Source organism: Bicyclus anynana, chromosome 11 (genome assembly GCF_947172395.1).
Source record: "Bicyclus anynana chromosome 11, ilBicAnyn1.1, whole genome shotgun sequence".
NCBI classification, from domain to species: Eukaryota; Metazoa; Arthropoda; class Insecta; order Lepidoptera; family Nymphalidae; genus Bicyclus; species Bicyclus anynana.
In genome coordinates, this window is record NC_069093.1 from 5,113,376 (window position 1) to 5,140,674 (window position 27,299).

At 35.3% G+C, this 27,299-nt stretch overlaps 2 protein-coding genes across 2 annotated transcripts in view; one reads left to right on the top strand and one right to left on the bottom strand.

Moving 5' to 3' along the window:
* Positions 1-18,118, top strand: part of LOC112044780 (meteorin-like protein) — a 58,502-nt gene extending 40,384 nt beyond the window's left edge. Inside the window, exons 2-5 of the mRNA XM_024080736.2 lie at positions 6,849-7,060; positions 7,787-8,077; positions 13,801-13,939; positions 14,663-18,118. Of these exons, the coding sequence (XP_023936504.2) occupies positions 6,849-7,060; positions 7,787-8,077; positions 13,801-13,939; positions 14,663-14,924 (904 nt within the window). The 3' untranslated portion in view covers positions 14,925-18,118. The remainder of the gene's footprint in view (positions 1-6,848; positions 7,061-7,786; positions 8,078-13,800; positions 13,940-14,662) is intronic.
* Positions 18,119-18,763: 645 nt separating this feature from the next.
* Positions 18,764-27,299, bottom strand: part of LOC112044774 (testis-expressed protein 2) — a 33,098-nt gene continuing 24,562 nt past the window's right edge. The window contains exon 21 of the mRNA XM_052884261.1: positions 18,764-26,580. Within this exon, the coding sequence (XP_052740221.1) occupies positions 26,391-26,580 (190 nt within the window). The 3' untranslated portion in view covers positions 18,764-26,390. The remainder of the gene's footprint in view (positions 26,581-27,299) is intronic.

Below are 27,299 nucleotides of genomic sequence, written 5' to 3' on the forward strand. Positions count from 1 at the left end.
AAAAAATATATTTAAGCTGCGTAGATCACCCTACCTCCCCTATTTTACCCCAAGCCTATTTTAACGGCCCATTACAGAGCTAGGCCTTCCTTATAGAAGAGTGGATTATGGAGTTTTGACCAACCTTACTGCAGCTTTAAAGCGAGTTGGTGGGCTTGGTGGATAATCACCTGTTTATGTTCTAGATTACTTCCTATTCGTTATAGCGTCCTGGTATATTTTAGTAAGAAAAACATTCACTTATTGAATTTGGAATACTTAATAATGGTTCTCGGATCGATCCCCAGCTGGGGCGGTTGAGATTTTCTTAATTGGTATAAGTCTGGCTGATGGGAGGCTCCGGTCGTAGCTAGTTGCCACACTACTGGCAAAGATGTACCGCCAAGCGATTTAGCATTCCAGTACGATGTCGCGTAGAAACCGAAAGGAGCGTGGATTTTCATCCTCCTAAAAAGTTAGCACGCTTCCATCTTAGACTCCATCATTACCGTCCGGTGAGATCGTAGTCAAGGGCTAACTTGTAAACAAAAAAAAAAACTTCGAAATCCATCCATCAAATTTTTTTAAATAGAATGCTTATTAGTTTTACTAGATAATCAAAAAGTGAATTTAATATTCAGCTAATTACACACATAAAAAGCGTGTTGCTAGCCCCTACGTCGGATGAAGGTTGAACGCACGGCTCATTGTTATCTCGCGTCAGGTTTGGGCGAGAGAATAAATAAAAGTGTTCGTAGAAGAGATACACATTTATTTTATTATTCAGCCGCGTCTGTTGTAACTGCGATAAACTTTTACGGCGCTTTTTGTTATGCGCTAACGAACTTTCTTTCAGATTTTTTGATAGGGCTGCTTAAATTGAGCCATTAAACACAGCCCAGCCGTTTGTACAGTGTTTGTTCTGGGTACAAATGATCTTGCATGATATTGTTTTTATTTATATCTTTTTTTCGAAAGTTCCCGTCAATTTCTCCAGGATGCCATCATCAGATCCTGACTTGAAAAAAATGGGACCACCCTGAAATTAAACCCTTCAAAACAAAAAAAGGATTTATAAAATCGGCCCATAGATAACGGAATTATTGCTGGACATACATAAAAAAAAACATACATACAGCCGAACGTAGAACCTCCTCCTTTTTGGAAGTAGGTTAAAAATGTAACGGGCGGGGATCGAACCCTAGACTCGGGTTTGAGACATGCCGTTTGGCCGTGGGCTATTGAGGTTTTTATTTTACAACGTTTCTTTTTGTTCTGACTTTAATTATTATAAATACCACTAATTAGTTTACCCATCCCATCAATAATAATAATCGTTAGGATGGTTAGGTACCTATAGCTAATTTTCGTAATTATATTTAAACAAATTACTATACGCAGATCAGGCGTATTCTTATTTAAAAATTGCGGTATTTTCCCTTAAACAATTTACATAATAGATCTTCGATTGGTTTTTATTTTAAATTAATAAAAAAAAAACAATATTAACAGAATATATTTAAGGCATATATCACAAACATTTTACTACAAATTCAACAAAAGAAATAAATATAACGGGATGCTTATCGTGTACCTATGTTTATAACTTACGGCTTGAAAGATTATGCCTGTTTTATGTCCAGTCTTTTTTATTGAATATAGCCCAGACTCTATTGATATCTTGGTAACGTAATTTATGTTTTATCACCAATACGTTAAGAATTTTAATTTATCGATTGTAATATAATGTCTCGACTCCGTCATAAAATAACAAAGATGTGTTTTTTACAAATCATATATTAAATTAATTGTTTTCATACTATAAAACTTAATTGCTTGGCTACTTCATATTAACACTGCGTTCTTATGTTAGTTGGTTACACATACGTCTGTTGTAACTGTGAATAATTAGACATTTCTAAATATTATATGTATTGTAAGTTGTATGTGTAAGCTTGTGTGGACTAGTCTGATTATTATTGGCTAATAAAAAATAAAAATATAATTTATACTAATATCTAAAGAGCTTAAAGAAGTATCACTAAGGAAAACAATAAATATGAAAAAGAAATAATTTGCTAGCGAATGAAGTTGTAGGCGTTAGGTAGTGTTACGTAGAGGAAACATGTTTGGTGTCCTAAGAAATACAAAATTTCCATGTTCACTTGTAATATTGCTAAGTAGTATTGTTATCCACCACACTTTGTCTTGTTTCTACTTTGTGTGTCTTACGTATTTTAGTCAGTTTCCATGTAGCACAACCATTATATTGTTCAATGACCTCATCATACCAGTTTTAGCATCTAGTTTTCTCTGAACAAAAACAAAGAATTTTTTATCTAAATGCCAATAGATCTATTATTTTTTTTAATTTATGTGGGACAATAATGCTAATTTTGATCCTGCTTTTTGAGATGCGAAAAGAGTAAAGTTGTTATACTTAGTTCGAATGGAGAGTTTAATATTACGGAATTAAATAATGTTCCAATAGAATGCTTTAATATCAAGAGCTTAAAAAGTTCTGAAAATATGCAAAAATAGCTAATTTTTATGGATTTACACTCACGTCACTTTAAATACTAAAATATGCATTTAAGCCTCCATTGCTCAGTGATAAGGGGGCTGGACTCATCACCGAGGGGTGGTGGTTCAATCCCTGCCCGCTATTGTCGTACCCACTCCTAACAGTCTTTGCCAATTATTTTGAGAGGACCGGCAATATTGGTCATATATAAAGATATGGCAAATGTTCATCCTCCAAATCGAATCAGTACTTTTAAAAACACAGCAGACATGCAAACACGCATAAGGATGAATACAGAAGTCCTCCTTTTCCTCATTTTCAAAGTCTGTAACAAGGCGAGGGTTATGCATATAGGTACGGAACAGTCCGTGTCGTTAACACCCCGCCATAGAGGTGCCCGCTTTTTTCCCTTCTACGTGTTTGAAAACAAAAAATCCCTAGATGCGGTTTTTATGTGCCACGGTTTTTGTTACGTGTTTGTTTTAGCGCGTTGATAACGTTATGAGCAAGTCAGGTGTTGACAACATAAAAAAATTTGGGTGCTGAAAATAATATATCAGGTTCCAAATATCAGGTTCCGTTCTAACAGAATATTACATTTTAATTTGCAACTAAGTATAACTTACCAATAAAATATCTTGATAATTTGTAACTCGGATAAACAAACTAGGTTTGCCATTGTTGTACAAAAAAATAAGAGTTTTAAAGGAAACAAGGATATAAAATATTAAATAATGTTTGCAAATTCAAACGTGAACAGATTTATCACAACTCGTAAGCTTATTGCTGCTGAGATTACGCTCGTTAAGATGGACGTGATTAAAGATGCAAATAAAGTAAATTGTTAACATTTTCTACCAAGTAATAAAAATAATAACCTAATGCTATACTATTTATATACACTCGTATACCTACATCAAATCAATACTGGGTGTATAATATTCTATAAGACATTTTAATAGCATTAATGACCCTTACTGTTAGTTGTTCATTTGAGATTCTCCTCTTGCCTTCCTTAAGTTAACTAGATTTGGGCATGAATTTCAAATATTTAGGTTACAGACTTGATATATATAGTCACCAAAGCTTTGGTTGTGACTATGAGTTTGTCTTGTAAAAAAATCGAAATGTTATCTCAATTGGGATACTAATAAATCAAAATATATGGCTATATATAATATACTCGTCATACTATATTAAGTTAGTATACGATACCAGAATGAAATCGTATCGTAACTTAATATAATATGCGGTATACAGAAAAAGTCGATTAAAAATGCAAAAAATGTAAATTGCAACAGGCTTCTATACTAAGAAAATAATGAAACTATCTAAGTTGCAAATCACATCCTAATAGAGTCTCGTAATATGCTTATGTAAGGTTCAACATTGCGCGACATTCTATGGATGCAAGCCTGCGCCGAAGGTTGTTCACCCCCGACAACCCTTGTCCACGTGTGTGTCGCCACAACAACCAGCCCACGTCAGACCCATAATGTATTGGAGTTCCATTTACAAATATTAAAATGAATTTAAATCACTTGGACAATAAAATCCTTGCTTCCTTTGAGACATTAGTGGATTTAGTGTTGCCTGGATGAAATATTTGACTGGCCAGCTATGTTTTTCTCAATTAATACAAATAAACAAAAATGGTTTTTATTGTTTTAGTATTTTTATTATTAGCTTATTTTAACGGCCTACACCGCCAAGCCAGGTCTTCCACCTTATTGGACAGGGATTAACTTTAGATTAGGTTCGATTAAGGGATAAGGCGAGCTTATAGGTATCCATCTTGGTGCTAAAATAAGGATTGGTAGGATTTAATATTTAGCTAACGCAAAACATAGAAAAACACTAATGGCACCAAAACCTGCCTAAAACATTTCATATTAATAACAATGGCCACTGAAACACTTGAATTAATTTAAATTAATGATCTGTTCATATAAAACATTAATTTATTAATACAATTTAATTAATTATCTGTTCATATAAAAGAAATGTAAATGAAAAATTATAGCCAGTAGAGATGTAAAATTCCCAGTCTTACATAACATAATGGGGAATGCTTAAAAAAGGTTAGGTAATATCAGTGAATGATAAAAATCTTATAGCAATAAGAAAGCGTACGACAAATAAAAAACATATAACTACAACATTAATGCTGCCGTATTTGGAAGACATAAAAAGTCTAGCTAGTGTAATATGCGGAGCCCCTTCTCTACTGCGTCGAGTTTTTATACTTGCCCATAATACAGGCGCATATCTCAAGATTCAGCCCATTAGGAAGGATTAAGGAAGCCCTGCGATGACGTGAAAGTATTAAGGATGTGACTTGTCGACGATATTCTAAAAATAGTTTCCATAAGGCCGTACATTCGAAACGCGTTGAATTTAAACCGATTATGGACCTTTTAAATATATTTTTTTTATTTGTGTTCTTTTTAAAACATTAATGAATGTTTATAAAAATACATCGCTATTATTAGGTTAAGTTAAACTTGCGTTAAAGCTTTTATTTAAAGGCAATTTTGACTCATGAAAAGTTTTTTTAAAAAGTTCTGCTCTCAGTGAAATTTAACCAAACAGAATTGCCAATAAAATTCGATAGGTAAATAATTTTATGTAGTTTAGTAAGTATAAACCTAAAAACTAATATCTAAAAACGTCCGTAAACGTAAGTTCAATGAATAAAGAATGAACGTCTATAAAGGGTATAAGACAAACTCGTAGACACTGAAAAAACAGGACACAGAAAAGGACTTAGTAAGTTAAACTTAAAAGTAGCTTCACATTTTCTATTCTCTCCCAACTTTAGCATATAAAGGTAGTTATACTTTCGAATACTCAAGTTGGGTATTTCTACTTAAGTAACTCATAAAGTAGAATTACGTGTACGCAAAGATACGCATGCAGAGGTCACCAACAATAGTCTTACTTTGTATATCCACGTCCGAGTTCCCGGAAAGCCTTTTTTATTCAATAACATGCTCATTTACAATGCCATATAAATCTCAACTGAATTTCTGAGATGCAACATGACTAATAAAGGGGCGTTCGCTCGGCCACACATACAATACAATGCGTTTTACATAAAAGGCTTGTAGCTTTTTTATTGTCGCGTACCTACCTATAGGCATGTTATCTTTTATAGCAGGCCCATTGCCCTTAGTCGTATATCTTAGTTTTATGTTAGGTTCGGACCGGCCATCGGAGTCGTGGGCAGGGCGTAGGCGCTACTCCAGAAATTCTGCCCACGTGACGAGATCCGAGATAAGTAGGCAGTATTGTGCAGCATTCATTTCGGTCAGCTTGGAGCGTTCGAGTTTCTAAACGCGTTGGTCGCGTGCCGTTATCTGTCGCTTGCAAGTTGCACCGTATTCTTATCTGATGACCGTAAAAATGACTCGTGCTTTTTATGTACCTGTAATAAGTTTTTGCTGGCGGCTCCGCTCGCGTTTCTTTTGAATTTTTTCTATGTTACCCGAAACGAATGTTACGGGCGCGGTCGTGATTCTTCGCTTGACATCTATGATATTGGAATGGTAACAGCTCACAAAATGGGTTTGTTGACGTCACTATTTTGTGGATGTTGTTGCTTCACTAGAATTTCAATTTTATAACAGTTTAAAAATATAATTGGGAATAATTAATTGCAAAGTGAATTAAAGGACTTATGAAAAGATGCAAAACAAAGCAGATTAAGGAAAGATTTTTCGTTTTACTTACAACTCCACAAGATGACTTCAATAAAGTTTTGATCCCTTAAAAGTTATGACATAGAAAACTTCAAATTGGAACGAACTTATAAAATTACTGACTTATAGATAACTATAAAATTGTATTGTACTACAAAAATATATTGCGCATCAAAAAGAAAGAAAGATAGAAGAAAGAAAAGATCTTTATTTTTAAGTAATGCCACATATCACATTAAATCTAAATTATAACATATTATGGCTTAACTGTCCGCTCAAACAGTGGAGCACTAAAGAATGGCCTGTAATATGTGGCACAACCTAGAAAAAGGCCCCAACTCAGCATTTTGCCGCATACTTTCAATAAACACATCACAATTCACAACTGAAAAGATTTGGATAAAATTTGAATATGGCACAGAGATAAATTGCAGAGCAGAACATAGTAGCTTAAGACATTTATTTAATCGCGCGAGATTTCAACAAAACAATTAAACGCGATTGACGACGCGAGCTAGTGTATCATGTTAAATATGACCAAATCGATATCACCAAACATGACAGTAGTAAAAGAAAACATGTTAATGGGCAGATTACGTGTCCCATTACGGGTAATCTTGTCGCTAATGGCTTTTTTGTTGCAGCGGGCTGACGTCGAGCACGGAGCGGGCAGTCACGCCGGTGTACCTGCGGTGTAGAGAGGGTAGCGTGTCGTGGCTCTACCCGCGGGGAGCGCTGCGACTGCTATTCAAGCCCCCTCTACCTGCCGACGAGCGAGACTTCCGTGTTTGCGTCAGGGTTATACGAAGACCTGACCCTCCCGACTTCTTCCAGAATATACAGCTTAATGAGTCAGGTAAAGTGGTCTTCTAGTATACTCGTAGTGTATCTGTAGAGAAGCCAGTGTATCGTGGCTCTACCCGCGGGAAGCGCTGCGATTGCTATTCAAGCCCCCTTTGCCCGCCGACGAGCGAGACTTTCGAGTTTGCGTCAAGGTCATTAGAAGGCCTGACACTCCCGACTTCTTCCAGAATATACAGCTTAATGAGTCAGGTAAAGTGGTCTTCTAGTATACTCGTAGTGTATCTGTAGAGAAGCCAGTGTATCGTGGCTCTACCCGCGGGAAGCGCTGCGATTGCTATTCAAGCCCCCTTTGCCCGCCGATGAGCGAGACTTTCGAGTTTGCGTCAAGAAGGCTTGACACTCCCGACTTCTTCCAGAATATACAGCTTAATGAGTCAGGTAAAATGGTCTTCTAGTATTCTATCAAGCACCCTCAACCGGCCGACGAGCGAGGCTTTCGATTTTGCGCCAGGGTCATTAGAAGGCCTGACCCTCCCAGAATATACAGCTTATGAGTCAGGTAAAGTTGACTTCTAGTATAATTCAACTCGGCTCTACTTACCAGCAAGATGCATTGCTACTGAAGAATAGGCTTTTGTAAGGACTTCCAAACACCACGTCTTTAAGCCGCCAGCATGCAGCGGCAACCAGCTAATAGGTATTATACTATTTCTAATTGATTTCCAAAAATTCTTTATTCCGCTGTATGTATCTTTAAATATATTTGTTTATGTTACAGGAGCCCCAGAGAGATTCCCAGCGCGAATTTTCGTAGAAGGCGTCCGAAGACTTGTGCCTTTATACGCGCCTGATGATGGCGATGTCCGGGAGCTGCGATGCTTCCGCAGTAGACACGGACAGGCGGCGTTGTACGTGGAGGCGGAGCCCGAGGAAGGGACGAAGAGACGAGTGGCCTTCTTCAGATACGAGGCCCGGCCGCTTGTCAGGAGACATTATGATCCAGCCACTGCTGACTGTCGGCCATGTTCTGATTCTGAACTAGAGATGGCGTTTTGTACTAGTGATCTGGGTAAGTGTACCAACCTAATTATTTTTTTTATGATTATACCTACGTTACAAGTTATAGTAGACTAGCAGAAATTGTCACGCAATACAAAAGCATTGAACACAGTACCAGGGTAACAGATAGCTTAAGGTTCAATTAAAAGTATTTTTATTTGTTTTTAATTTCTATAGTAGATATTATATTGTATAGTGTAGGTATATGTATAATATATCAATACAATATGAGACAAATTTAGTTGCTACGAAACTTAACGATGGTTTGAAAAGAGCTTAAACAGGTAATTGAAAACATCGTTATTCTTTTTATTTATTTTTCTAAATTATTGTGCAAAAAATAATTTTCGTTTTCATAGCTTTAAAATTCAATAGCTGTAAATTTGAATTAAGTAAGGAGATGTCCGATGTCCATTGACGAAGAGGAGTATTTTACCAATTTATTGTAGGTAGGTATTGGCTAACATGTTACAGTTTATATCGAAAGCCATTATATTTTATCGCGAAATCATTTGCATCTTAATAATGTTTATATACCAACATAAAAGTTTGTTGCAAATTGCATAATCTCGTATCCTGCGACCGCTAATGTAACATTTTGTTAATTTCCGTATAATATCAGCTGATTATTATGGAAGCTTGCACCACCGCGATAATAAGCCAACGCCGAGAAGTGGCTCCTGAATGTTAATAAAGCCCGGCCTCCGCGACCGCACCGCAATTTGTCGCCGTAACCGACATTTCTCGTCGTCGCAAAATTGAATTTTTTGAAATTTAAATTATTATCTCACCGTTTTGCAACCAAGAAATATGCCGTAGCAACCAATTATGAGCACACGTTAGAGTTTAAAAATTATACTATAAAGACAACGCGCGAAGTCGAATTAGCGGGTTTTTTTTACAAAACTTTTTGCGTTGCTATCCGTCGGGTCGTTAGTTATACACACTTGTTGAGAAGCGATGGAGGCAGATTTGTTTTGTTGTAAATTAGTGGACTTGCAACCATTTGTTTGACATTATTTAAACGACTTTTTGCTGCTGTAGGTCTATTTTTGATGTATCAGTTTTCGTTGCGTAACCCGCATACTCGTTTTAAGGCTTAATGCCTGTGACGTAAATAGGGTTTATTTTGAGGAAATACGTATTTAGTTGGCAGAAATCTATTTCAACTTTTTGCAGTACCAGGTATTGTTTTACTTATAAAAAAACTTTAGATTAATCAGTCGTGCGATTCCGGTATTTTACACTCGTCGGCGAACTTTTCGCCATAACAAGTCTTATTCGAATTTAAACTTTATGCTTATAACACCAAAATTAAAAAGTAGGTACTTTTACCAGGGATATAAAAGACTAGCATGCTTTTATATCCGTGGTCTTAACTAACCTGACCTAACCTAGACCATTTAGAAAAAAATGTTTATAATTTTTTCATTTTTTATAATTTATTATAATGGAGAAATATAATATAAATTGTATTATAAATCAACACCGGATCCACCATTACCGTAACGCCGCGCAAACTTCTTAGAACGTGCTGAGATTAAAATGCGACTCATACCTATTCGTACCGGTCTATGTACGGAAGCTCTAACATATGCAGCGAGGGTATGGGATGACTACTTAGATTCACTTTACCACCATAATAAGCATGTGACGAGTACACCATACCGGATAAACTAGTACGAAGGCACGCGACGCTACGGGGAGCGTATACGAAGGATACTTTTTTATGGTTTTTTTATTACTTGATAGATTATAATGGTGGTTATGTCATAGGGTTCGGAGCGGTGGGCGGCCGGTATTAGCCTCTAGCATGTATCATTGTAGTTTTTGAATGTCATCCTGCATAATAATTGTTGATATTTTTTCTCGAGTCCGTGAAATCGGTGGAATGAGGACGGCGTCTCGCTGCGACGGTATTAGCATTTGATTTATGTTTGAGCGACTTTAAAATTTATTAAACGCGTATTTTTTCCCTTTTTGTTTTTTTTTTCATGTATAAGTAGGTACATGTAAGTAGAAAATTTCTGCCGAGATTATTGCAATAATTTTTTAACTGATTTTTCTCGTTTTTTTGGTAGGGAAAGGCGTTCTCTCATAAAGGGTTCTCATTAGTTACATGTACTTTTCAGGAAATGTTATTATAATTTCAATGCGGTTCGTTGGCCTAGAAAATAATCATGATTATTTATTATATTAAAACAGTAGGTAAATTTGTAAACTTTTTGATAGAAAAATAAGTAGCCGCTTTGAATTTTCATTCAGTAAAAATATTCTAAAGTGATGGTGATAATTTTATAAGTAAGCACCTAATCGTAACTAGAGTATAAGTCTTGATTACATAAAAAAAAAACGCATTGGTGGAGGATGAATTTGTGGAAATACTTAATCTACAGTTGTGAAATCCAGAGTAAATAAGTTTTTTTTTGTTTTTTTTTCTACTGGCATTTTCTAGTCCAAAATTATACGCCTATAAATATATAGATATATAAGATAAATAACAATAGTTACAATTGTAACTGCGAGTGTCGGAACGAGGCTGGAAACGTTGGAGTGACGTATCGAGGCTCGTTAGTCAAAGCCTCCACTGTAATTATCTGCCCGGGGCGGGGTTGACGACCGTTTACTTTTACAACTATTCACTTATCTTTACTTCATCAAACACAAAGACGTAAAAATAAGTTATATTGTGTTTCACGAAAAAAGTGCGATGAAGTAGCACGCGGTATTACTTACTTTTTATTACTTACATACTGGTATGTTTCTACAGATAAATGGACGTTTACGTGAAAACGTAGAGAATCTGGAATAATTCAGCTATTAAAGGATAACATGTGTGAACAATATTATTAATCGTATATCCTAGCCGTAAAAGCACCTTAATGCAATATTTATAACTATTTTTTTTGTTCCAATTTAATCTGCAATCTGTTTTGCAACTATAATCAGATGTGATGTGAGGTTGTTGGCAGTTGGAGGGGGATCCCGCAAACCATCTACTCATAATTTATTAACATGGATTAAGATTTATACCTCAATTTTCTTCAAAGTAAATTGGGTAATTAGATGTAAAATGTAAAACAAATACCTACCCATTTAACAAAATAACATGAACTCCCCTATTTACAAATTATTATACAACTTTGTACACTGTGTTTACTTTCTCCCGACTGTGTTAATTAAAATATTTAGTTTACTGGGTGTCATAGTGCATTAACCGTCGGCGTACTTTTTGTGTGACACAAATTGTACATATTAGGTTAGGGTTTCTTCGTCTACGATTAAAATCAGCGTGCACTTATAGTCTCAACGATAGGATGCAATAAAACAAGACAATTGAATGTGTCCGTTATAATTATTAGATACAGTAAAAGTTAATTGTTTGTAAATTGGCCTTTGACTTTAAGACCGAAGCCTGTTAACGATAGATAGCAATGCTAGTTCGAGTTGTAAGTAATATGTAATTGATATATTGTCTTTTCGTGGCGAAAAACTAACGAATTCGATCCAAAGATCATTTCGGGGAATACTTTAGCTTATTTGACCTTTTAATATAAATTATAGAAATCTAATAATTATAACCATTCTATCCTAAAAACAATAACAATACAGGATATAAAGACAATGAAACTTATTCATTAATAACGACGGAAGTTAAGGCCATACGAAGCATCCTGCGTCCGACCAATAACAAGACAGTGCGTGCTCAGGGGTTTTGACGAGGGTAAGCGTTCCTAAGGCAGATCTTCGATGTTTGGTTTTCTATAACATTTTAAGACCGAATTCTATCATCACATTCTAAAATGTTAAGAATTATAATAACAACAACAGGTTAATTTTAAGACTTAAATTCTACCACAATATTCTACAAAATAAAGAATAACTTTGGTTCTGTATTTAAACAATACAGCCATTGTAGCCAAGTGGCAAGTTGTTTCTCTTTCTACGATCGCAATCGCTTCGAAAACTAGAAAAATGTATAGGAATGACATTTGCTATCGACAGGTGACGTGATCAAGATCCGTCATTCCCATACATTTTTCTAGTTTTCGAAGCGTTTGCGATCGTAGAACTAAGCGAATAGTACTTGTAGAGCTTACTGTGAGACTAACATTCCGAAGGACCACAGTATAAAAGTGACTAAATATTATGACCTAACATATGAACTAACTAAAAATGGCTATGTAATTAGTCTGTACGCCGTAGAAGTAGATGCGAGAGGATTACCAGCAAAATCTTTCTATAACTTGCTTAAAGACCTTGGCCTCTCTAGAAGTGCAGCTAGTTCTATATTAGAACGAGTATCTAAAGCTGCTCTAATAGGATCGTACCAAATTTGGCTAGGCAGGGAAAACACGAGCAGAGAACGGGGAGTGTTGATCGATCGTCAAGGAATTCCTTAACCCTACATCCTGTAGTCACAAGTTCAGGACTCTGCTCGGAGTTTTTCTCTCTACCACGCGATGGACCCGGCACCCGCACGGTGAATCCATGGAATGCTAAGATATTCGTCTCAGAATCCACGTGTCACCTGGCTACAGTGGTAGAATTTACGAATAATCTGATAGACTTGGTAAGTCTATTTATAACGTGTTAGCAAAAATGCCTCGCCACGAGGACAATAGTGACAGTTATTATTCGATAACAAATCTGGACGGGAACAGTTTTTTTGCTTCGTAATGATGTCAGTCCTATTGTGTCGGAGTGTTTAGGACTTAGGCGATAGTCGGGCGCACAATGGCGGGGTGTCATTACACGGCGAGCTTTTTGTCTCGCCTCAGTTCCTCGAGGCAATTTAAAAATTGGGTCTTTTCACACGTAATTACATCGCGTGTAAATTTTTTTAGATCGAATAGCAGAGATAACTAATTGCTATATTTCTTTAATAATTACACTTATATATGTCCAACGATATTCTTACTTTTTCTTTTTAGGTTAGGTAGGTAGGTACTACCACGCCACGAATCTTTATGTTTGTGAAGTTAGCTGCGGAATGAGTATGCGCATTCGTACAGAAGCGAACCCACCCTGCCCGTGCCGTTTGTACTGTTATTGAATCATTGCGCAGTAGTCATTTGTTGCTAACTTCACAAACATAATACCTCGTACCGGGCACTATAGGTTCATAGCTAGAGAAAACAATTACATTTATAGGCGATGAAGCGAGTTATGCTCGGAGTATTTCTGAGTGATCTATTCAGAAACCAAAGTCACTGACATACTCTTACCTACTTCAGCGAGTCGCGAAGCCGAAGTGGCAATAGGCAGGCCACATAGTTCGAAAAGCCAATAGACGTTGGTGTCCCAAGGTCCTGGAATGGCAACCCCGCACCGGAAAACGCAATGTTGGTCAGCCTCCCACTAGGTGGACCAAGGACATCAACCGGGTTGTAGGAAGCCGCTGGATGTTGGCGGCTCAATACTGAGGCCTATGTCCAACAGTGGACTCCATCGGCTGTTAATGATGGTGATGATGGTGGTTTAATTGTCTCGTGAGTTCGACGGTTTGGATCATGGGCAACGACTTTGGGGGGGGGGGGCACCTTAGCATGGACCTGTGCCTATCCTAGGATTCTGGGTTACTGATATGGAATTCTATTATGATACTCGTACTGATATAATAGACTTGATGACGAGGGCCAGCGGGTCTAAGAAATAATCCTAGAAATACGCTAATGGTTCGAGTTCTGGGTGCTCTATTCATTTGACTTATAGTTTGATGTTTTATTCCAGTGTCCCGTGGTATGATGGTGGGCAGCGAGCAGCGCGAAGACTTGGACACCACGCAGCTCACGTGGCGGCTCACCAAGCTCGTCCGCGCCACCGCCGCGCACGACGCCGGCGACCTCGCCGACGACGACGAGTACTACAGGTAACATCTCACAACTAATACACATACGTTCCTACGTAGCAGTGGCGAAGATGAAATTTTGCCGAAGGACAAATATTCGCGTGAAATAGTCTAGTCGAGCAATGTACTTTTTGGGGTTTTTATTAGAGTAAATACAGATTATAGTACGCGAGTAAAAGGCAAGCTCTAAAGCAACGGATTCCCGTATAAGTACTTAGAATTTGTTTTTAGTGGCGCGCAGACGTGTTGTAGTAATACTGTGGTAATATTATTTCAAGCGTATAAAGTATATTACAATAATGAATATCTTTGTATATGAATCTCGGATGTTTAAAAGGTAAACCAATGAGAATTGACTTGTTAGGATCCACGTTAGGCCACTGTAGTACCAGTGGCGAGGGATCCTAACCTACCGACGTATATCGGACCGATGAATCAAACCAAACTACAGTTCGTTATTTATAGGATGGTACGGGTGATAATTCGTATCACTCTTGAACGTCATACAGCTGTGACCATCGCGTAACTGTTAAAGCGAATTTCTAAAGAAAAAAACCACTAGATGGCGATGTTTCAATTCCTTAGAAATTCGCGTTTTCGGTTGCGCGATCGTCACAGTATGAAAACATTGAAACCGCCCACTAGCCACTCTGGTGACTGTCACCATCTGTCTGCTATCTGAAAAACACTAAGAGAATTTATATTTGTTTTCAAATCAACTAATGAATTATATTCATTCATCAGGTACGAAATCGACAACAGCATAGAGCAGACGAGCCGTCGGCCCCACAAACGCACGCGCGTCCGGAAAACGCGCGGTTTGCACGCGCACGTTCACGTACCGCGCGCGTGCGGCGCGGCGGCGGGCGCGGGTGAGTTCTTCCTCATGGCGCGCCGCAGACTCGGCAAGTACTCCCTCGTGTGTGCGCCGAGACTGCACGACTGGAAGACGTTGGTCGAGAGGCGGAACGCTGAGGGAACTGCGCACTGCTTTTTGCAGCATTGATGGACTTTCAGGGTAGGCTCATTGACAATTTTTAGTTGGCCGATAGTTGGGCGACTTTGTAATTGTGCGTGATTTAGTTGGACAATGTGCGGGCTGTCATACATCGCTATACCTGTTCTTTAATCGGCCAAAGTAACGTCATAAAGCAAAAGTGACGGTCTTAATCACGGAAAAATAAAGTCTTCTTTACTACTTACTACTTTTACTGTTACTTTAGCTTTACATAAAGAAACTGGCGGTAAGTCGGCCAACTAAAAGTTGTAAGTGAGTGGGGGCTCTTACCCATGTATTCACAACATGGGTTTGTTAAATCAAGAGTAAATATCATCGGTTTATTTGTAAACCTTAGATGACAAGGGAAACGCGACCAATAATGGCAAAGTCGTAACCATCGCTCTCTCTTTCATTGCGTTTGGTGGACAATGTATTTTTCTATACGAGACATATCAGTGACGTTGATTTGTTTCTTCATTGTTTAACGAGATTGTAGCTTAATTAAAAAAAATGGAGACAGAAAAGCTTTTCGCTTGCTGACCATAAAACAGTTATAATCATTTTAGAATTTAAACTATCGTGAGTGTTATTCATATTAATTGATTATGAAACACGGCTAAAACTCACGTGATATTACGTCGGAGTATGCCCGACTAGTTTCGAACCCATACGGGGCCCTTAGTCATGAGCTGGTTCTTGCATCGCGGCACGATCCAAACTGATATAATCATAGATGACATGCAGTTGTGATACTAAAAAAACTATGTTACAAATACCATCGTCATCATCATGGTCCATGGTATTTGTAGCAAATAAATGTATGGGCGTATTCTTTATCGCAATTAAAAAATGTTCAAAAGAAAAAAGTCCAAGTCTAAGCAGTTTAATAAAATTATTGCTTTTTGTGAATTTTAGCGTAGTAAAAACGCTAGTCTATGTAGTAATAGATACATAGATACCATATAATAGATAAAACACGGAAAAGGACACTTCTTAATGTTTCAACAAAATTCTACATGTAAATAAAAAAAAAACAAATGCTTACAACTATTTCTTTGATTAAAAAGTACGAGTATTATTTTATTTAAAAAAATATTATTCTGAGATAAAAAATATTTTATTAAGAATATAATTATGTACAATGTAAATACTTTGGATACTATTAATAATGATTATTATTTATGCACATGTGCATTAAGTGATTGTGATTATAATTATGTAGATGCCATTATAAATGTTTAAATAAAGAAATAAGCACATTTAAGTCAAGTACCTACATACATTAAAAAAATCAAGTCATCATTTACCTATTACTTATTTTTAATTTAAATCGAATTAGTTCCAGTATAAACTAATTTAATCCAAAATATATAGGAAACTAATAAAAATCAATTTAACACATAATCTTGACTTATATGTGCTTGCCTTAATTGTATATAAATCATAGAATATTAAACGCTTGCAAAGACATATAGCCATATTATATGCTTCATCAAGATGCAATATTGTATAGTTTATTATAAAGTTTATATGTTAGGTAGGTTTATTGCAATATATCGATACTTAGTTTTTAAGTGAAATGTGGTCCACAGTGCCAAAATCTATAAGATCTTTATATTTAGCTTGTATATAAATATAACGCCAAGGTTGATCTCAACTATGTACATATTGAAAATAAGATACAATTAAGATTGAGCGTCTAATTATGTAGTTACAAAAGCACCTATTAATATTAATCCCACTTCTGATTTTAATATTCTTTGACCTTATTTTATTTTTTTATAAGCAATTTATCGATCTTCTATTTTTAATATATTTCATTACGTATTAAATGTATATATTTACAAATATACAATTAAAAGATATTATGAGAATTGGGAGACAATTCATTGTCAAAGAAATTAATTGTAAAAATATATTTTTGTTAAGTATATATTAAAAGTGCTTCCAACGAAGAACCTATTGTTAAGCCAATACAAATATATATGTATTTGATTCTCAATTTACAATTATACAGTTAAGAGATAAAATGAGAATTTTGAGACAATTTCATTGTCAAAGAAATTAATTGTAAAAATATATTTTCGATAACTATGTATTAAAAGTGCTTCCAACGAAGAATCTATTTTTAAACCAATACAAATATATAAATATTTTGTTCTCAATATATTTGATAAAATAAATTTCTATTCTAATATAATTTATATAAATAGATAAAAAATATATTCTTGTATTTTATCTAAGTTAAATATTTTATGAGATTTATATTAAGTTTCATGTACAAAGTTTTTTGTGAAATATAACTATTTTTAATAATTTGTTAAAATAATGTATGAGAGAGATATTGGAGACAAGTAATGAACTGCACGATGAGTTAATACCTATACTTAGGTATATTAAAGACCTATGAGTAATCTTTAGAAATTTTTTGATGACTTTATTTAATTATAAACCGTATTCTTAAAACATTAAGTACAAGTTTAATAGCCTCAATAGCTTCAATATATCAACGGTAAGAGCGATCGGACTTATCACCGAGGGGTGGTGGTTCGATCTCCGCCCGGAGATCGTATTGTCGTACCTACTCCTAACAGTCTATCCCGTCTAACTGGAGGCGAATGGGAATATTGGTCATATTTAAAAAGATATGGCAAATATTCTCTAAAAAAAAAAGAAACTGAAATCATGTTTTAGGGGTCCATAATTGCGGTATTACACTGTAAATAATATTGAATGATATGAAGTAGCCAATGTTCAGGTCTCACAAAAAAATTACTAAAATCATTATTAGACGTCATTTTCTGTTTTCAGCAATATGGAATAGTTATAAAAAATACCGTGTCTCGGTGTTTGTGTGTGTTAAAATTTTTGACGAAAAAATAATTTTATTTTATTATGATTTAGCGTTAAAAATACATAAACCTACAATCCTAAATTTTGACCCGTCTAACATAACCACGCTATTTTTTTTATAACTTTATAAATATACTTACATATATTGTATACAAGTATACAAATAATTAACAATTTGAGCACTTCATTCTTGTCTCGTAGTTATATGATAGTTGTCATGTGATATAGATATACAACGAACGTTATGTGCCTGTGCAAAATGTATATACGAGTATTATGTGTATGATAAAACATTGTTTCATGTCAACTGTTGAAATGAATAAAATAATTTAAAAATATAAAAAAAATCGTTTTATTTTTAAACTTACTTGCCTACTAAAGTGTTTTTCAGATACTCGTAGCATAGGTATGGTGACAGTCGCCTATATGTCGTTCATAATACGTACTATTATCGTGAATCGCGAACACTTTGAAGAGTGAAACGAACTGTCACCCGCAGCATCCTACATGAAACGAACTGTAGTCCGTTGATTTGTTGGCCTTGTCAGGAATTCTCGCTTAAGCAAAGAATTCCTACTGTAGCAAAGACTTCCGAGGATCTGCTGGATTATTTTTGCTAACCGGTTGTCTGTAGAAGAAAATCTATACTTTAAATAAATCTGTTGAGAGGTCAATTCTGTACATGAAATATATTTCCAAAAAAACTATCGGGTGGGGGGGGGGTGATTAGTGATCAATACTGATGCCAAAAATGCAATCATTAAAATTTTTGTCTACCTGTATATTCGATAAAGACACAAAAACTACTCGATGGACTTCAACGAAACTTGGTACAATTATTCTTCATACTCCTGGGCAGGTTTAAGTATAATTTTCATCACGCTACGATCAATAGGAGCAGAGAAGAGCGATACTACTGTAAGCGCGGGATTAAAGAGGTCTAAGGGCGGACGAAGTCGCGGGCATCCGCTAGTACACAATAAAATAAAAAATCATATTAAATATAGCAATTTATTTATAGACAAAATCACAACTGATACCACATAGAAAAACTACTCGGCACGGTTTAACTCTTAACTATAATATAATATCACATAAACACTTTATAATTTGATAAACTATATACATATACCAATTATTATAGCGTATGTTTTTGGTACATTTTGTTGTTTCGACGACTGTGATCGCAGCTACAATCAAATAAATGTACAAATATGATAAATCATAGGATTTATATAATAAAATCATAAGCACATAAGTTGGTGTTATAAAATAGCACATAAAAATTAACTAATTCCCGCATGTAACTGGTTTTTGCAATAAATGTAGGATCAGGCTTACATTTTCAACCGAAAATTCAATATAAATTGATAGATGAAAATTCTTTATTAATCCTCTGAGCCCAATAAACGTAAGACATTGTCTTTTTGGTAATGTTATTAGCAAAGTTATTAAATAAGCTTCATAAAAATACCTTTCTAACGTAGAAAAATATTACAAAAAGAACTCACACAACACTTAAATTATATTGAGGTGCGCTTAGCAACGTATTGGTGTTTTGTGTTAAATAAAAACAATTAAATAATTAAAGCAAAGAAATACACAATCGCCATCTACGTACCCGTAAAAAGCAATCAATCACTAGCGAAAAGGGTGTAATATAAAACTAATTAATTATATTAAATAGGGTAAAAAAATTAATGTAAATTCCGACAACCGGGTTATACGCTTTTTACCTTTGTTAATAATGCAATTATTATTCATGAAAGTCAGAGAGCAATACAAAACATTGATTAATCGTATAACAAATAATAATAATTTACAATTTTTTTCATTATTTATTATTTTTAAAGTCTGTTTTCGTTTATCAACCTAAACAGTAAACATTTTCAATAATATTAATATTATGTTCAATTGCAAGTCTTCTTCTATTATAGTTTCGCAAGTTCATTAATTACACTCCCATGGTATGCGGGCGACGGGGGGTAAGACTGCGCGGGTGTGAAAACGTGCGTGCGGCGAAGTGAGGTGCATCAGTCGTGGGTTTTTCATTCATCGCTACACGCCCCCCGGCCCGCGTGAACCATCGAGTGTTACGAACGAAGTTGCCAAGCTATAAGCACAAATAAAGCTTGCGAATGTACACAGGTCCAGGATTTTTTTCGATTTTTTTTGTCATTGTTGACCCGACTACTATTAGTACTAATTAAATTACTAATTGAAATCATAAAAATAATTTGTGCCCAGTTGGCGCACCTAATACCACAAACAAAGAATAATTATTTGACTAATATTACTCATATAACTCCCAATTTTTCAGACAATACATAAGAGTAGGTAATATCTTTGTAATATAGGAAGTATTATAAATATACATAACTATAATTTAATAATAAAAAAAAATAAAATACACTGTACAAAAGCTTTATAACTTCAGAAGCAAAGAAAACTGAGAATAAAATTAAATCTTACCATAAAATAACAAATATTACGCAGATATATTATAGAAATACAAAATATTGAATAAAATATATTTATATTTTCGTAACAGGTACATAATTTACATTATTGTGATATGTTATAGAATAAGAATAATAAATATAAAGTACATTTTAAATGCACATTAAATTTTGGTTATACATACTCGTAGATAAATATAATTTGAAAATAGAAAAATCTTAAACATTAATCCAAAAACCTTCATAAGACAATCATTGGTGTCGATCGATATAAATCATACGAGATAGCACGATAAAAGTACGGGAGAGTCAGAGTATCGTAGACAGAGAAACTTATAGACCAGTAAGGCTTGGCATGGGTCAATGACATATACCTCGTGAAGAAAAAAAACATATTGTCGACCAATAGTACATCGCTTTCAATTAAAAAGATTCAATACACAATAACTTCACGTATAGCGCCACAAACTTATCTGCCCCTGTAGCCAAGTGGCATGCCAATTCTTCGATCACTAAAAAAAGAAAAAAAAAACAAAAAACTAAAAACTAGAGAATTCGTCACGACGTTAAAGCTTGGCAAGCTCGTTAATTACACTCCCATGGTATGCGGGCGACGGGGGATGCATGACTGTGGGGGTGTAAAATCGTGTGCGTGGGGCTGGGCCCAGAAGTCAATTGCATCAGTCATGGGCAGTCACTGTCGACAACTCGTATTAAATGACCTGTGGCTGTCAAAACAAAACTCACACGATATTCGTATTCGAACATCAGTCCGACGACCTGCTTAATTATTTGGTTTTCAATATAAATATCAATATTATAAAAACTGATTTTCTATATATGATATATGATTTAACATTTAGTTATAGCAAATGTCATTCCCATACATCTTTCTAGTTTTCGAAGCGTTAGCGATCGCAGAAAGAGAATCGACGTGCCATTTGGCTAGAGGGGTAGATCAGATAAGAGTGGTACTATAACGATATATATATATTTTGAGATACGTTTTTCAAAACATATCTAGCATATAATTTACTAGTTTCTCCGCCTACGATATCAATTTATACAGAAACCAATATCAGTCAAAACATAGTCGCAAAACTTCATGAGCAAATACGTTCAGCCTTTGGTTTAAAACCTACTTTTTTATTATTTAAAAACATCATTATCAGTTTCTCATAATGCCTTCTGTTTTATTTAAATACCGATATAATAAAATAAACGAAGTGGCAAGAATTGTTGTGCGATTTATTTTTAAAGATTTAGATGGGGCAATTGCTATAGATTCGTAGGACGCGTCTTAGGGGAAGCAGGGGATAGTTGGCATAAGTTAAGAGTCTCAGTTATTTAGTTTAGAATATAAAGAGACGAATATTTTAGCATTTTACGCTGGTTTTGGAACTATCGTGTAGCAGAAAGAAAAAATTGGCAAAGCATCTGTGTGATGTGAATTCTTCTCAGTGGATGTAATATGATTATAGCGGTTTATTCTTGTAGCCAGCGTACATGAGACCTATTTTTTTCTTTTTTATGACGGGCAACGGCTTAATCTGCTGAGAAAGAGGTCTTATTATGTAGGATTTCTGCATCAGTGGCCATTTTCAGTTTTCCCAGGATAGTCACATGAAGATTACCGACGCCCCAAATAGATACACACTGTATCTTAATGCCCTGTCGTAAGTAGAGATTTGCCAGTTAAAACCAAGCTGGTTAACTGCTTGATTTGTCTATCTATTCTCAATATAAAAATGCTCCTTAAGCGCTCCCCCTCGCTCCTCACCGTAACCATAATAGCATTGATTCCCCGTTCATCGCAAGCGTAAATGAAATAAATCTGATGACTTATCAATCATAACAACAATTCGACATTTTTTTCTAATATTTACACGAGATGTGTGAATCAATGATATAGTCTAAACTAACTATATGAAATTGTCTACGACCTACCCGACCGGTTGCAAAGCGTACTTAGATTATTTTTTTTTACTTGTACTATTTAAAAATCAAAAGGAAATATTCAATTCTAAGATTGCGGCTATTTGGCAGTGAACAAACGCGATCAAACCTTCAGTACCATTACAATAAAGTTTATTATTTAGAAAGACAGTCAACGGTTAAAAATAAATAAATCTAAATATTAATAACACTGTTTAAATTTATTAGTACATGATCCCAACTTACCTCTGTCTACCCTCATCGTGATTCCTATAAACATATTATGCAATAATATAATGTATACTAAAACAAAACAAGAGCTGATATGATAACCACTCCAAAACTCTTTGGTTATTTTTTCAAATTAAAAAAAAGGTTATTCAATGTTCTATATTAATTAATTTTAATCAACTAAACAACGGAAGAAGATCTGTATCATTATGTAATTGTATTATTATAGCTTGGCAAGTTTGTTGATGACACTCCCATGATAAGCGGGCGTCGGGGGAAAGGACTGCGCGGGTATAAAGTCGTGCGCGCGGGGTTTCGCTACCCCCCTTCCGGCCCGCGCGACCACCGGAAGTGTTACGAACGAAATTGCCAAGCTATAACAAATTTACCCATACAAATCATATGATACTGCCTCGAATTCGATAAATCAATTTTAATGAAGTAAAATAAATTAAATTGTTTTAATTAGGTTGAAATATGTAAAAACTGTATTATATTTTACTTATTAAATACAATATATTGTTTAAAATAATTATATACATTTTATAAGAAAACACTATGTGAGAAGATTGATGTAAATTGGTATCTTGTCCTACTTATTGCCGTTTTGAAATTTAAGTTTTACGTATATATTATAGTTATTTATAAATGTGTTTTGGGAATTTATTATTGTCAAAGTATTGTTTAATCTCTAGGAAGCTCTGACAATTATATTTTGATGTAAATATATTTTAGAAATTTCTTGCCTTATTTTATAAGATTTATTCATATTTAAGAAATTCAAAGAAAAAATTCACATCCTTAATACCAAAATAGTAATACTATGTGAAATTAGAAAACAATAATAATTCTAACTAAATTCTATTTTCTATAGAATTATTATATAAAACAAATGATAGTTTAAAAATTAAAAAAAAAAAATCATATTTTATATTATAGGGAACCTAACTATTTTTTTGTTTTCATTATTTACGTTGTATTTTCTTTATTTGAGATGATTATTTTGAGCTTGGCTGTGATTTTATGTACGAAAATGTGTATGTTTGAGTTTTTATTGAATTGTTTGAAATATCACCCTAAAATTTAGTTTATTTTAGTTATTTACTTGTAGTTTTCATTATTTTTAAATGTTAAAAAAATTCGCACTAATAGGTACTGGCAAATTTTTACACGAAATGTTATTTTTAAATATTGTATACAGTTATTACATATACACGGTAACATAAAATGAAAAATACCACCATTTCTAATTTATTCCTACTTATGATTAAAAACATGAGTTACTTTTAAGTTAATATATAAAATACTACAGAAAGTATAGAGAGATATATTACATACATATAATGTACATATACAATCGCATATTTTAATTATTCTATATATAATAAGTAGGTAACACACGAGAGGTAAACATACAATTTTTATACAACTTCATATTATATACCAAGGTTTACAAAAGCAACTCACATATAATTCTTCAGTCGAACAATTTAATAATAGTAGGGGAGCCCGGGATGCTAAACTTGTAGTTACTCGAGCGTCATGGGGACCGATTGCATTTGGTAGATTAAATTATAGGAAGAATAAATAGTTGTTTACTTTTTTCGCTTTTAGCGGTGGAGAAAAAACTACAGACTTTAAAAGCAATTTTTATTACTTTGGCTTACTGAAATTATTGTCAGAAAATTTTTACGATTAATTAGAAGGTTAATTCCTTTAAAACAAGTAAAAAATTAAACGCGTAACTCGAGAACTAAAATATAAGGGTTTTATTTTGTAACTTAGAAACCCTTCCATTCCATTACGTTACGCTCAAATCATCAGATTTTCAAAATGTGCAGTTTTTGGCTATCAACTCACCTACTTTATCTTAATCTGACGTGCTGGTATTTATGAAGTTAGGTATTTTTGGTTGCCCTAAACGTACTCACCAATATTAAAGGCTCATACTTGGTGGAGGTACTCAACAACGTGCAAGGTATACTCCCTTAAGTTTATCTGCCGCGCTCGAGTAACTGCATAAATCCCCTCTTCGGCTCCCCTACTATAAGAATATAAATAAGTTTACAACTAGCAGTATCAAATAAATGCAACAATCGCTGCTTCTAAGCCTTATATTATAATTATAAAGTATGACTGATCAAATTAGGAATCGTAATATTGACGACTTAAAAAAAATACTTTATGAAACTCTACTACACAGACATTCAAATGTGGACTTTAAATGGTACGCATTGGATATATTTTGCAATGACTCACGCAGAGCGTTTAAAGTATCTATATTTCCATGTTTTTTGAAAATCGTATCCACGCACTACGACATAAAGTTCATTTTTGTATGACACGTTTTTGGGCGTGTTGTATGGGATATGCCTGAATACTGTAACAAGTAGCGACGCGGTGGGCAGAAAATAACCCAAAGAAATTGGGGAAAAAATACATCACAACTATTTAAATTTTTGCATTAATCAATCGTGGTATATGCTGAAATTTATGGTAAAAATATGAAAAAATTGATTAGGAAGAGATGTTGCAAAGAAAGGTTCAATATTATTATTTTATGTTGATTTACTTTGTTACAGCGATCAGGCCAAAGCTAATAACTGGTATAATTCCTAACTATTATATTATATCAAAGATATAGAAATACCATTCAAAACGATCGTTGATCACATAGGGTGTAGGTGTGCATATATCAATAATGATGTCCTCCATGTTGGGCAAAACGAGAACTCTCTCAAACTTCTAAACGAGCAGTCACTTATTTTATTGGAATTCCACCGTCGGCGGCGTAGGTGTGAGCGCCTATGATGATGTCCTCCATGTTGGGCAAAACGAGAACTCTCTCAAACTTCCAAGCGACCAGTCACTTATTTTATTAGAACTCGACCGGCGCAGGTGTGAGCAAATCCATAATGATGTCCTATATGTTGGGCAAATTGAGAACCCTCTCGAACTTCTAAACAGCCAGTCACTAATTTTATTGGAACTCAACAGGCGTAGGTGTGAGCACATCTATAATGATGTCCTCCATGTTGGGCAAAACGAGAACTCTCTGAAACTTCTAAACGACCAGTCTCTTATTCTATTGGAACTCGACCGGCGTAGGTGTGAGCACGTCTATAATGATGTCCTCCATGTTGGGCAAAATAAGAACCCTCTCAAACTTCTAAAGGAGCAGTCACTTATTTTATTGGAACTCAACCGGCGTAGGTGTGAGCACATCTATAATGATGTCCTCCATGTTGGGCAAAACGAGAACTCTCTGAAACTTCTAAACGACCAGTCTCTTATTCTATTGGAACTCGACCGGCGTAGGTGTGAGCACGTCTATAATGATGACCTCCATGTTGGGCAAAATAAGAAACCTCTCAAACTTCTAAAGGAGCAGTCACTTATTTTATTGGAACTCAACCGGCGTAGGTGTGAGCACATCAATAATGATGTCCTCCATGTTGGGCAAAACGAGAACCCTCCCAAACTTCTAAACGAGCACTCACTTATTTTATTGGAACTCAACGTCTTTAATGATGTCCTCCATGTTGGGCAAAATGAGAACTGTCTCAAACTTGTAAACGAGCAGTCACTTATTTTATTGGAACTCAACAGGCGTAGCTGTGAGCACATCTATAATGATGTCCTCCATGTTGGGCAAAACGAGAACTCTCTGAAACTTCTAAACGACCAGTCTCTTATTCTATTGGAACTCGACCGGCGTAGGTGTGAGCACGTCTATAATGATGTCCTCCATGTTGGGCAAAATAAGAACCCTCTCAAACTTCTAAAGGAGCAGTCACTTATTTTATTGGAACTCAACCGGCGTAGGTGTGAGCACATCTATAATGATGTCCTCCATGTTGGGCAAAACGAGAACCCTCTCAAACTTCTAAACGAGCACTCACTTATTTTATTGGAACTCAACGTCTTTAATGATGTCCTCCATGTTGGGCAAAATGAGAACTGTCTCAAACTTGTAAACGAGCAGTCACTTATTTTATTGGAACTCAACAGGCGTAGGTGTGAGCACATCTATAATGATGTCCTCCATGTTGGGCAAAACGAGAACCTTCTCGAACTCTCTAGTGAGCTTCTGCTCTATCCAGTTGGAGATGTGCGCGAAACGGAGAGCTCTTGCCCCCACTGCCGGCCGTGCTTTGAGCACCAGTTGCGGGTTAGTTGAGAACCTGCAACATATCATAACTATGATAAAAATAATATTTCGAGATAAAATATTATTATTTCCTGCAAAACTAACTCTAAGAATATGACAAACTAGCCGACGCCCGGTTTCACCCGCGTAGCTCCCGTTCCCGTGAGAATACGGGGATAATAATATCGAGCTTGACACTTGTAATGTAGCGTTAAAATTCTAGTTTTAAAATAATTTTGAAAATCGGGACGTAAATACAGAGATTACCCCCTACAACACCTACCTCTTTATAACATTAGATTTATTTGTACTATTACCCCCTATATGTGGATCGAGGACATCAAGCGGGTTGCAGAGAGCCGTTGGATGCTGGCGGCTCGAGAACGTTGTGCTTGTCCATGCAATAGGTCTATGTCCAGCAGTGGACGTCCATCGGCTTTTTTTATTCTTAACAGACTTGCGCTTGACTACATGCATGGAAAGCAATGATGAGGTCTAGGTTGGAGACTAGAAAATGCCTATTCACTCTTGTCTTGAAGGTGCACAAATCATAAGTGTTAGGAAACACAGAAGCCGGAAGGGCATTCCACATCCTAGCTGTCCTTAATAGAAACGTCGATGCGAAACGTTTTGTGCGAGTCGACTGGACATCGACAACATCATCATCATCTCCTTACCCTTATCCCACTTAAGTGGGGTCGGAAAAATATGTCAATCTATTCCATTCGTCTCTATTACTCGTCAACTCATCAT